General features: G+C 56.2%; 1 protein-coding gene across 2 annotated transcripts in view; it reads right to left on the bottom strand.

Moving 5' to 3' along the window:
* PLXND1 (plexin D1) overlaps positions 1-12,378 on the bottom strand; it is a 51,632-nt gene that overhangs the window by 1,280 nt on the left and 37,974 nt on the right. For both annotated transcript variants that reach the window (XM_057705730.1, XM_057705731.1), the window contains exons 21-35: positions 8,659-8,766; positions 8,471-8,583; positions 7,528-7,632; positions 6,875-7,005; positions 6,282-6,480; positions 5,456-5,602; positions 5,181-5,337; positions 4,706-4,809; positions 4,563-4,626; positions 3,792-3,826; positions 3,425-3,529; positions 2,768-2,931; positions 1,540-1,687; positions 372-512; positions 141-215 (exon numbers count right to left, since the gene is read on the bottom strand). In XM_057705730.1, the coding sequence (XP_057561713.1) occupies positions 141-215; positions 372-512; positions 1,540-1,687; positions 2,768-2,931; positions 3,425-3,529; positions 3,792-3,826; positions 4,563-4,626; positions 4,706-4,809; positions 5,181-5,337; positions 5,456-5,602; positions 6,282-6,480; positions 6,875-7,005; positions 7,528-7,632; positions 8,471-8,583; positions 8,659-8,766 (1,796 nt within the window). The remainder of the gene's footprint in view (positions 1-140; positions 216-371; positions 513-1,539; positions 1,688-2,767; positions 2,932-3,424; positions 3,530-3,791; positions 3,827-4,562; positions 4,627-4,705; positions 4,810-5,180; positions 5,338-5,455; positions 5,603-6,281; positions 6,481-6,874; positions 7,006-7,527; positions 7,633-8,470; positions 8,584-8,658; positions 8,767-12,378) is intronic.

The raw sequence follows: 12,378 nt of genomic DNA, 5'->3' as shown, positions 1-12,378 counted from the left end.
ACTGCTGGTGGCCACCCCCAAAGCACGAAAGTCCTGGGGCTGTGAATACCTGAGAGGGACCCTCACCCTGGTTCCCCTGAGCAGGCAGAGGTGAGCAGGGCTGACATGGGGGTGTTGCGGCCTCACGCTGGGCTACTCACCTGCGGGCGATACCTCTTGGCATATTTATAAATCTCTGCCATGGCCACGTTGGTGTTGAACTCATTCTGGTATTTCTATGAAGAAAGACAAGGTAGGAATTGGAGGGTGGTTGACTCCACGGTCAAAACCAGGCCCAGCCCAGCCAAGACCTGCGGCTTACACACAGCCCCTCACTGATGGTCAACTCCGCGCCCCCTGCCCCACCCCGCCCCTGCCCGACCAGGCTGTACCCGAGACTCCTCGGCCAGGTGCGCGTTCATCTCCTGCTCACTGAGAGGAGTCATGTCGTGGATCTGTTTGTAGTAGCGCTGCACGATTTTCCGGTACTCGGGAATCTCCTTGGCGTACAGGAGCTTGTTGGTTGGTGAGTCCTGGGCAGAGAGGAGTGCGGGATAAGGCACTGGGTGGATCCGTCTTTCCCTGGACAACCCCTTGTCTTTCCTGCCACACCAACGGGCCCATCACTGAACGTCCCCACCCCGACCTGCGGGCTTTGGCCCAGGGCCCCCGCCCCTCTCTGCCCTTGGCCATGGAACCCCTGCCCTATTTTCTATGGGACTGTCAGGGTGATGCCCTCGAGGGGGACCTACTTTTTTAGGGCAAGAAGTACATGAGCTTGCGCCAGCTCTCTGACACGCTGGCGGTTTTGTCTGCATCCTTGCTTAGGGTTATGGGTCTCAGTGGCTGAGATTTCTGGAGGCCCGACTGCTGTCTCAGTGGAATATTTTCCCACCACATGTTTCCTACGCCCGAAAGCGAAACGTGCCAAGTATGCTCCCAGTTCTTTGTCTGTCACGGGCGTCCTGCCTTCCGAGATAGTATGTGAGAGGTGACAGCATTTTTGTTTCTGAGAGTCATGGGCTAAACGCAGGGCCAGGTCTAACGCCGCGGTCTCTAACAGCCTCCCTGCCTGGCCCAGGCCCTTCCCTCTGCCTGGAATGCTGCTCTCTCTACTCCCCGCCCTCTAAAGCCAGCTGGGCCCTCTCCCTGCAGACAGACGCCTCAAGGGTCTCTGTCCTGCGTGTACTTGGAAGTCTCGGTCACCTGTGTCCCCTCTGCCCACACCTCCACTCAGTGCCCACTGGAGGGCTCTTGAGCATCAGGGCTGCTGCCTGGAGCCCGGCTGGTCTCCCATGTTGTGCCAGTTCCACGCGCACTCTGGCTTCTCCCGGCCTGGCTCTCTGGCCTCAGCATTGAGAGCTGGGACTGGGCACACCTGAGGCAGCTGCAGCCGGCCTACAGCCACGAGGTTTCTAACTGTGGGTGCCGGTTTCTGGGGGTCCCCCCGTCTGATGACCCCATTCATCCCACATCCTCCAGATCTGAGGTCCTTCGGTTCCCCTCCCAGAAAGACTTCGTCCCCGTCAGCACCGGGCGGCCCGCCCAGGAGCCGCGGACCTTGCCCAGCTGCAGGTCGGAGATGGAGCAGGCATCGATGAAGGCCTGAGCGATGACCGAGAGGCAGGCGTCAATGTGGTCCGTCTTTTCGATGTCAAAGACAAACTGCGGGTTTTTCAGGATGTTCACCCAGAACCGGAGAGGAAGGCTGTGGGGCAGCGGGCGACAGAGGCAAGCTGTGTGAGCCCACCCCGACGGTGGGCAGCGGAGGAAGTGGTCGCCGAGGGGGCTCAGGACATGGAGGCGGGCAGGCTCAGAGGGCAGGCTGACTTTGCTCGTGAGGCTGGTGGAGACGCGTCACAGGATGCAACCTCTGGGAAACCACGGTTTGCTCCTCCACACACGGGGCTGATAACCATCCCTGGCCACTGGGGCAGCAGAGGGGCTGGGGAGCCGGATTTTTTGTGTGGAGCAGGGCCATGGGCCGAGGCAGGAGCGGCAGGGCCTGGTCGGGGCGCCGGGGCCTCAGTTCACCCTCACTGCCCGTCCTGCAGAGCCTCCCGCTCTCACGCAGGAGCCTGGAGCCAGGGAGCCAGTCCTGGCTCTCCTTAGAACCCCCGCCCCGCCCCCGCCCGGCAGCCCACGGCTCCTCCTCCAGCCCTTGCCAGCAGCTGCGGGAAGTCCAGCATTAGCGGTGTACCAGGAAGGCTGAGGGCAGAAGAGGCCTGGATCCTTGGCCTCAGGAGGCCAGAGGCTGGTAACACCCCCCCACACACACCCCCAGTGACTGGGCAGCCTGGGATATATGGACCTCCCTCCACCAAAGGGTCTGAGCAGCCCCGTGCAACTACACAGAAACTTCTGGGTCTGGGGCATTTTTTTCCGAGGGTTACAGGCTGAGGTTTTCAACAACTTCTTATTGGGGTTTGTGACCCTGAAAAGCTAAAGCCTGCCTCAAAGGAGGGACACGACCGGGGGCAGGAACGTCTCCACGAGGGTCAGTGTCCTCATCTGTAAAACGGAGCTGACGGTGCCCACCCAAGAGGGACAGAAGAGCGCGATCGTAAGGGCAAAACTTGGACAATGCTCACTTCTAGTTAAACTAAAGCACAGAGAGATCAAGTCACTTACCCAAGGTCACACAGCTTGGAATGGCATAAGGGACTGAACCCAGGCCGGTGGGCTGAGACCAGGCTCTGAACCCCTGCACCACTGCTGCCCTCAACGATACAGTGACGCACACGGCCCTCCCCACTGGCCTCCCACCCACACCCCGCCGGCCCGTCACCTGTTGGTCTTCCAGATGTGCAGGGTGTCAGGGTCTGAGATGCCCCTCTTCTCTGCTTGCTCTTCCAGGAAGTCAAAGAAGTACTTGACGGCCAGTGGGGGCTTGTCTTCACGGATGCTCAGAATAGCCTTGAACAGGTCATCCAGAAACTTCTGCAGCGTGCCCTGCACGGGAGGAGGTGGCCACTGTCAGCCAAGGACCATGCCTGGGGGTAAGCAGGCACCTCCAGAGGTTCAGGGGAGCCTTTGGTTCTGAGACCGAGCAGTACTGGGTGAACAGGGAAGCTGTGTGGCATCTATCTGGTCATTTAACCTCTCTGGGCCTCTGTTTTCCTGTCTGTGAAATAGGTTCATGAAACCTGCCCCACAGGGTATTGGAAGGACTGGGACACGGAGCGGGGAATTGCTGGGCTGGGGCGTGGGCTCTTGGGCACCCACTCTGAACTGTGTGGCCCCAGGGACGTTGCTGGGCCTCTGCTGCCCTGTCACACGGGCTGATGGAGAAGTTGTTGTCCGTCACCCTTCATGCTGGGAACAACCCCTCCTCAAGTGGGACTGGAGCCCAGCTGGCCCCGCAGAGGAAGAACTGTCCCCCCACCAAGGGTGTGCTCACAGCTGACCCACTGGAGTGAGGACACAGAGATGAGGCCGAGCCCACCTTGGTGGACAGCAGGCGGGTCAGGTAGATCTCCGGCAGCACCTTCTTGCGGTGGCTCTGCCGGTGGGGCTTCTTGGGCTCCGCCAGCTCGTCCGTGGGCATCACCTACGAGGCCGAGACGTGGGCAGCAGTCAGGGCCGGCACCGAGCACCTTCCTCGGCTGCCCGTGGGTGGTCCTACCCCGCCGCCGTGGGCACCAGGCGCTCTCTGGTGGTGCACGAGAGCTACCCGGGGTCCCATTCCCGCTCCCTACCCCAGCCTTTCCCAGGGCCTGGGCGCACTGCCCCCAGAGGCCCAGGGTGGCAGGAAGCCAAGTCCACACCCAGTGAGGGGCGGGCACCCCCAGGGCCGGAGGCAGGGCACTCACCAAATGGAAATACTTCTCTGTGTCCAAGTCTTTCACTGCGAAAGGGAAAACACACAATAAATAAACAAGAGAGAGGAGTGGGGAGAGAGAGAAACAGAGAGAGAGACAGAAAGATGGAGAAAGACACCGAGTGAAATGGAGAGAGCCAGGCAGAGAGAGAGAAACGCAAGCCAGGAGCGTTGAGGAGCCATCCAGAGACCCGCACGGAGAATGAGGTAGAGGGAGAAACACGGTGACAGCAGAAGCAGGGAGACAGCCCCAGATGGAGACGGGCACGGCCCCCGGGGAGGACAGGGGTGCCCGTGGCTCCCAGCCCCAGATGGAGACGCGCACGGCTCCCGAGGAGGGCAGGGGCTGCCCGTGGCTCCCAGCCCAGACCTCGCCCGCTGCTGGGAGAGACCCGAGACCCTGCTCCTCCCCTCAGGAGGGGCCCCGGGACCCGGAGGAGCCCAGGACCCCAGGCCGGGGGCACCTGAAGGGATGGACAGGGGGTCTGAGGCAGGGACACAGCCCGAAGCCCAGAGGGCCTGGCGGCTGCCCAGGTCTCTCAGAACCACATCCCACCCTCCCGGGGCCTCCCTCTGCTGCCCGCAGGAAACCAGCGCTGAGGAGGCCGGGCCGCAGGCCCTGCCCAAGCAGCACTGCGCTAGGGGGGCCTGGCCCAACCCCGCCCCCACCCGGGAGGCCACGGCCTGGCCCAGCCCCGCCTCTCGAAGCCTGTTTTCCCACTGGGGCTGCTCAGAAGGGCCTCCCCACGTCCACCAGCGCTACCTCGGCCCAGGGTGTTGTCCTTCTTGTCTGTGAGGCTCATGGCCAGGGAGGCACCTTCAGGGATCTGACAGGGAGAGAGGCTGAGGTCAGAGGTCGGAGGTCAGGGAGGGGGAGGGACGGGGCTGGGTGGAGCCGGGGCCCACCTTGTAGTGCGCCAGCGTGTTGAGCTTCTTGCGGCCATCCTCCACCACCGACGTGTCGTCCAGGTCCCGCAGGACGTAGCTCTGTGTGCTCGAGGCGAACCACTCTGGGGGCGGGGAGCAAGGCGTCAGGGCTGCGGAGGCAGGCACCCGCCGGGCCACAGCGGGAGACCACCAGGGGCCCCGACACCTCGCTCTGAGCCTCTCCTTCCCCATCTGTGAGATGGCGGGAGAGAGGGTGCTGGGTCGTGGGTGCTCCTCCGCGGGGCTGTCCCTGCGATGTCAGGGCAGCTGGGGAGGCCTCCCCTCCCCGGCAGGACAGGAGCTCCTGGCGGCCGGGCACCTGGTCTGTCTCCACGTTCCCCGCAGCACAGACGGTGCCCAGCTGGTGAGTGGCAGGAGTGCATGCCCCAGGCCGAGCTGTGCCCGCGGAAGCAGCCCCACCCCTGCGCCCCGCCCTGCGCCCCGCCCTGCCCACCGAGGTCGACATCCTCGGCGCGCGGCCACTGGGAGTAGGGCACGTTCTTGCAGAAGGCTTCCAGGATCTTCTCCTTCACTTGCGTCAGCGTGTCCGTGTCCATGGCCCGCACGCTCAGCGAGTCCATGCCGCAGCCCTGGAAGGACACGTTCAGGTTCTGCAGAGAGAGGGCGAGGGTCAGCGGGTGCCCACCTGGCCCCGGCGGGGAGACAGCCCGCGGGGGGCAGGGGCGGTCGGGAGTGGAGCCGGGGCCCGGCCCGGCCCGCCCGGCTCACCCGGGGCTTGGCCTCGATGTTCTCCCGCAGCAGCCACTCCTCGTTGAGTGTGTAGCGGGCCTTGCCTGTGATGGCGTCGATGGAGCCCTTGTTGATCTGCTGCTTGATGGCGCACAGGAGCAGGAAGAACGGCTCCCCCACCGTCTCCTGGGGAGGGGGTGGCACAGGGCTGTCAGAGGCTGAGGCGAGACTGCCCCGCACAGCCCGCAGCCTCCGCCCACCCCCCCCCACCCCCCCTCCAGTTTCCAGCCCCAAGCCTCTGGCCCCCACCTGGACCATCTTTGCTACCCGCTCTACCAGCACCTCCATGGCTGTCTGCTTAATACCCTCCTTTCCATCCCAGTGCCGCTCCCCCACCCAGGCTGTCTCCATGGACTCCAAGCCCAAACGTCGTCTAATATGGGCGGCCACATCCATGACATCATACCAGCAGCCCTTCCAGGTACAGGGTGTCATCCTCACTGCTGAGGCTCAGAGAGGGCAAGCAACCTGCTCAGGGGCACCCAGCAGGGAAGTGGCAGAGCTGGACGCAAAGGCATGCCAGGGGGGGTTTGAGGACTGAGAAAACAATCTTCCGAAACAAAGCCCCTGCCACAGCCTCTGTTCCATCCTGGGCTTGCTCGGAGCCCTTGCAAGCAGCTAGGCTTTCTCTGAGCCTCAGTTCCCCCATCTGTACAGTGGATCCTATGGGCCTGTCCCTGCCCCCTCTAAGCCCCTCCTTCCACATCTGCACAAAGAACATGATGATCCCTCCCGGCAGAGCCGGCACGAGGATAAAATGAAGTCAGATCTGTGTGGCGGCGGCACGGCTGCCCCTCGCCCTCACCCTCAGGCAGCTGTACATGCAGATGGACATCCAGTTGGTGACCATCTTCTCGACCACAGACTCCGTGCGCCGCAGCATGAGCTTGGGGTTCTTGGCGGCCGAGGCGTCGATGAGGTCCACCAGCAGCTCCTTCATGATGCCCGTGTAGTACTCGAGCTTGCCGTGGAGGGCGATGGTCAGCAGGGAGGCCAGGCTGCACCTGTGGGCGGGCACGGGCGTCAGCACCGGCCACACCGTGAGGCCCTGGGATCCGAGGACCACACAGTGGGGGCGCCGGTGCCACCTCATCGCTGGAACAGACAGGTGAGTGAGGCTAACATCGCACTGGAAAAGGAGCTGCCTTGCACAGCAACCACCATGCCCACGAGCCCTGTCCTGGGCACCCAGGACCAGGAAGGGGAAGAGTGGGGGGGGGGTGTCTCGGGACCTCTGAGGCCCCAGGGCCCAGGGCCTGACGCTAGGGAGATGCCAGCTGCCTAGAGGACATGGTGATCTGCAAACTGCCCCAGACTTGGATGCAGCCAGGCAGACCCAGGACCCGCTAAGTGGCCTGCACAGGCCCCTGCCCCTCGCCCGGAGCCTCGCAGCCTGACCTGTCCCGCACAGCGAAGTCCTTCTGTTGCTCTAGCGCGTGGACAAAGACAATGAGGAAGTGCTTGTTGTTGAGCAGCGAGGAGAACAGGCCGATGCCCTCTTCCATGTTGGGCCGGCAGCTCTCAGGGATCTGCAGGAGCAATTGGTGAGGGGGGTCCACAGAGGTCCAGTGTCTCTGCCTGGCCTAGGAGTCAGCACTGAGGATGCCACGAATGGCTCCTTGAATGCTTCCTGGGAGGGGGAGCTCATTACCTTTTAGTGGTGCATGCCTCCTAACTCCCTGTGACTGGGAACAACGGCTCAGTTGAGTTGAAAAGTGGGGCTTGGGCAAGAGCAAGGGTGCCTGAAGGCAACCCAGTATCCCTGTGTGGGGGGCCCTCACCTTCCATTCTCGAAGCAGCAGGGGCAGTGGGGTGTCTAGGGGGACCCAGTCCTCTCCCCTAACTGGCCTGGGAGCCAGCATGTATGACACCCTGAGTGGCCACTTGAATACCTCCCGGGATGGAGGGCTCTCTGCTTTCCAATGGCAGGTTCCTCCCAACTTCCCATGATTAGGATCAACGGATCAGATGAGCTAGAAAGGGGGGCCCAGAGAGAGGTGGGGTTGCCCTGAGGCAGCCCAGTGTGTGTGTATGGGTGGGGGGCTGCTCACCTTCCACTCTCCCAGCAGTGGGTGGGTCTCCTGCACCGGGGAGCCGCCCTGGGAGCTGAGGGTCTGGGAGGGCAGCACGTACCGCTCTTCATAGAGGGAGGAGCACTGTGGAGGCAGACCCCCCGACACTCAGCAGGGCTGCACCCTCCCCCGACTCAGGCCGGGGCCACTCGACAACGGCGACAGCCCACTTTGCAAAGGAACAAGCGGCCGTGGGCCACACCTACAGGACTCCAGCGGAGAGGGGAAGGGCGTGCCAGGGGGCTTCCTGGAGGAAAAGGGGCAGAGCCAGCGTGAGCCAAGCTGCGGTAAAGCCCGAGGGCACAAGGCTTCAGAGGAAGCAAAAGCAGCTCAGTGTGGAATGAGGGAAACAGGGGCAGAAAGGCCTGCAGCACCCACACCAGGGGCTCTTTCTGGCTGCTGAATGGGGACCAGCATGGACAGGGCAAGAGGCAAGAGGAGGGTGGCGGCCACCGGCACAGATACTCTCAGCAGGTCAGGGAAGGTGGGGACGGGGCAGCAGCCCCTGGAATAGCACGAGGAGGCATGGAAGGGATGGGGCGGGGTTCAGTGGACAGAAGGAGGAGATCTGGTGACCCAGAGAGGAGAGGGGATGGCCGTGAACTGGGGCCTCTACTCACCCCCTCAGGGAGAGGAGAGGCAGGCCCAGCACCCCAGGAGGAAGGTGGGGCAGCTGGCTTCTGTACAGACAGTTAAACATCAGTGAGCTGAGAAGAAAAGTGGGGGGAAACTGGGCCCTCTCCCTCAGCAGGCCAGGGCAGGGGGCCAGGCTGCCACAGGTGGTGTGCAGGTTTCACACTGCTCAAGGCGCCCACGCTACACGCGTCAAGTCCTCCCATCGGATAGAAGTGCCCTCTGGGTGCTCGGGGCCCAGGGGGAGGTAGAGGAGCTCCTAAGGTAGCCGGCAGGGGCCCAAACTGACCTTAGGGAAGAAGGTGCGGGTCACGAAGTGCTTGTACTCTAGGAAGGGGATGCCCTGGCTGCGGTTCAGCTCCTTGGTCAGGTCTGTCATGTCCGTCTGCAGCTCAGCGAAGCCTGGTGGACAGGCAGGCGGCCGTGAGTGGACGGCGATGCCGAGGCCCAGGGTCCCGCCTGGCCGCCACTCGCTACCTTTACGAATTTCCTCTCGGATCTGGGACTCCATCTCCTCCATCTGCAGCAGCGTCTTCTGCCAATAGCGCTCGGCGCGGCGGCTCTTGGTGCAGAAGACGAACAGGGCTGTGGGCAGCAGAGAGGCGGGTCAGGCCCTGCAAGCCCTTTGAAGAGCGTTTGTCGGTACCTGCCGTGTGCAGGGCCCGGGCCTGCAGGGAGAGGTCCTGCCTGCGGCCCTCAGCTCCAGCTCCTCCGGGCGGGTGCCTCAGCCTGTGGTCCTCGCCTCCCCGGTGGGCTGAAAACTCCAGGGCAGAGGGCTCGGGAAACAGCCAGGAAAATAAGGCTCCATGTCCCATTCTTACAATAAGAAATATATGTCTGTTTAAAATAGTGATAAACACCTACTCTTCTGAAACTATTCCAAAAAATTGCAGGCGAAGGAACACTCCCAAACTCATTCTATGGGGCTGCCATCACCCTGATACCAAAACCAGATAAAAACACCACAAAACAAAACTACAGGCCGATATTCATCGATGAACAGACTCAGGGATCTTCAACAACATACTAGCAAACCGAATCCAAAAATATATTAAAAGGATCACACACCATCATCAAGTGGGATTTATCCCAAAGATGCAAGGATTTTTCAATATACGCACAACAATCCGTGTGGCCCAGCACGCCAGCACACTGAGGAACAAACCATATGATCAGCTCAACAGACGCAGAAAAAGCTGACAAAATTCAACACCCATTTATGATAAAACTCTCCAGAAAGCGGGCATAGAGAGAACCTACCTCAACATAATAAAGGCCATATACGACAAACCCACAGCAAACATCATTCTCAATGGTGAACAACTAAAAGCATTTCCTCTAAGATGAGGAACAAGACAAGGGTGTCCACTCTTGCCACTTTTACTCAACATAGTTTTGGAAGTCCTTGCCACAGCAATCAGAGAAGAAAGGGAAATGAAAGGAATCCAAATAGGAAAAGAAGTACAACTGTCACTGCTTGCAAATGGCATGACAGTATGCACAGAAAATCCTAAAGATGCTACCAGAAAACTACTAGAGCTCATCAATGAATTCGGTAAAGTTGCAAGATACAAAATGAATACACAGAAATCTCTTGCATTTCTAGACACTAACAGTGAAAAAGCAGAAAGAGACGTCAGCAAAACAATCCCATTCACCGTCGCATCAAAAAGAATAAACTATCTAGGAATAAACCTGCCTAAGGAGGCCAAAAACCTATACCCTGAAAACTACAAGATACTGATGAAAGAAACTGAAGATGACACACACAGATGGAAAGCTATAACCATGTTCTTGGACTGGAAGAAATCAATATTGTGAAAATGACTACACTACCCAAGGCAATCTACAGATTCAATGCAATCCCTATTTCATTACCAATGGCATTTTTCACAGAACTAGAACACAAAATTTTAAAATTTGTATGGAAACACAAAAGACCCCAAATAGCCAAAGCAATCCTGAGAAAGAAAAATGGAGCTGAAGGAATCAGTCTCCTGACGTCAGATTATACACAAAGCTATAGTAATCAAAACAGTATGGTACTGGCACAAAAACAGAAATATAAATTAATGGAACAGGATAAAAAAGCCCAGAAATAAACCCATGCACCTATGGTTAATCTATGACAAAGGAGGCAAGACTATACAATGGAGAAAAGACAGTCTCTTCAATAAGTGGCGCTGGGAAAACTGGACAGCTACATGTAAAAGAATGAAACTAGAACACTCTCTAACACCATAAACAAAAATAAACTCAAAATGGATTATAGATCTAAATGTAAGGCTGGACACTATAAAACAAAGGAAAACACAGGCAGAACACTCTGACATAACACTCTCTGACATAAATCGCAGCAATATCTTTTTTGATCCACCTCCTAGAGTAATGAAAATAAAAACAAAAATAAACAAATGGGACCTAATTAAACTTAAAAGCTTTTGCACAGTAAACCATAAACAAAATGAAAAGACAAATACAGAATGGGAGAAAATATCTGCAAATGAAGTGACCGACGGGGATTAATCTCTAAAATATACAAACAGCTCAATGCAGCTCAATATCAAAAAAAATAAACAACCCAATCAACAAATGAGCAGATCTACACATTTCTCCAAAGAAGACATACAGATGGCCAAAAAGCACATGAAAAGATGCTCAACATCACTATTAGAGAAATGCAAATCGAAACAATGAGGTCTCACCTCACACCAGTCAGAATGGCTATCATCAAAAAGTCTACAAATAATAAATGCTGGAGAGGGCATGGAGAAAAGGGAACCCTCCTACACTGTGGATGCGAATGTAAGTTGGTACAACCATTATGGAGAACAGTATGGAGGTTCCTTAAAAAACTACAAACAGAGCTACCATATGACCCAGCCATGCCACTGCTGGGCATAGACCCAGAGAAAACCGTGATTCAAAAAGAACCCCCCCCCCCCCAAGTGTTCACTGCAGCACTTTTTACGATAGCAGGACATGGGAGCAACCTACATGCCCATCGACAGAGGAGTGGATAAAGAAGATGTGGTACATATATGCAATGGAGTATGACTCGGCCATAAAAGAGAATGAAATAATGTCATTTGCAGCAACATGGATGGACCTAGAGATGATCATACTAAGTGAAGGAAGTCAGACAGAGGAGGACAGATACCATATGAGATCACTCATATGCGGAATCTAAAAAAAGGATACAAATGAACTTATTTACAAAACAAACAGACTCACAGACTTTGAAAACAAATTTATAGTTACCAAAGGGGGAAGATGGGGGAAGGGATAAATTAGGAATTTGGGATTTATATATATATATATATACCACTCTATAAAACAGATCACCAACAAGGACCTACTGTATAGCATAGCACAGGAAACTCTACCCAACACACTGTAATAACCTATATAGGAAAAGAATCTGAAAAAGAATGGATATATGTATATCCAAATCACTTTGCTGTACACCTGAAACTAATACAACACTGTAAATCAATGATACTGTAATATAAAATAAAAATTAATTTCAAAAAAATTACTTGAGTAAAAAAAATAAAATAGTGGTAAACAGTGGATTTCTCTGGATGAGGGAATTATGTGCGATTTCTGTTCTCTTTCTGCTACTTAGCATTTTCAGTTCTTCCTACAATGGTGTTCTACTTGTGAATTAAGAAACTTTTAAAAGGTTACAAAGCAGTATTATAACCCCTTTCTGGGATGTAACGTATCTATACATCTCACACAATGAGATATATAAAATATACGTAATATTTTTATATATTATATATTCTATCCCATACATTTTCTTTTTTTTTTTTTTTTTTTTTTTTGGGGGGGGGGCACACGGGCTTAGTTGCTCCGTGGCATGTGGGATCTTCCTGGAGCTGGGATCAAACCCGTGACCTCTGCATTGGCAGGCAGATTCTTAACCATTGCGCCACCTAGGAAGCCCTCCCATACATTTTCTACGCTGAACATATTACTTCTTTAAAAAACAGCCTTGTTGAGATATAACTTTCGCACACTTTTCCTGCCCCTAGAAGGCCCATAACCACAAGTAGTCCCCATCCACTCTCCTCCTGCCCCTGGCAACCACTAATTTGCTTTCTGTCTTTATCAATTTACCTGTTCTGAACATTTCACATAAATGGAATCAAACAATATGTGATCTTTCATGTCTGGCATCTTTCACTTGTC

The sequence above is a fragment of the Hippopotamus amphibius genome, chromosome 13, assembly GCF_030028045.1.
Source record: "Hippopotamus amphibius kiboko isolate mHipAmp2 chromosome 13, mHipAmp2.hap2, whole genome shotgun sequence".
NCBI classification, from domain to species: Eukaryota; Metazoa; Chordata; class Mammalia; order Artiodactyla; family Hippopotamidae; genus Hippopotamus; species Hippopotamus amphibius.
Note: the sequence above shows the minus strand (reverse complement) of the source record. Positions and strands in the feature narration are given on the sequence as shown.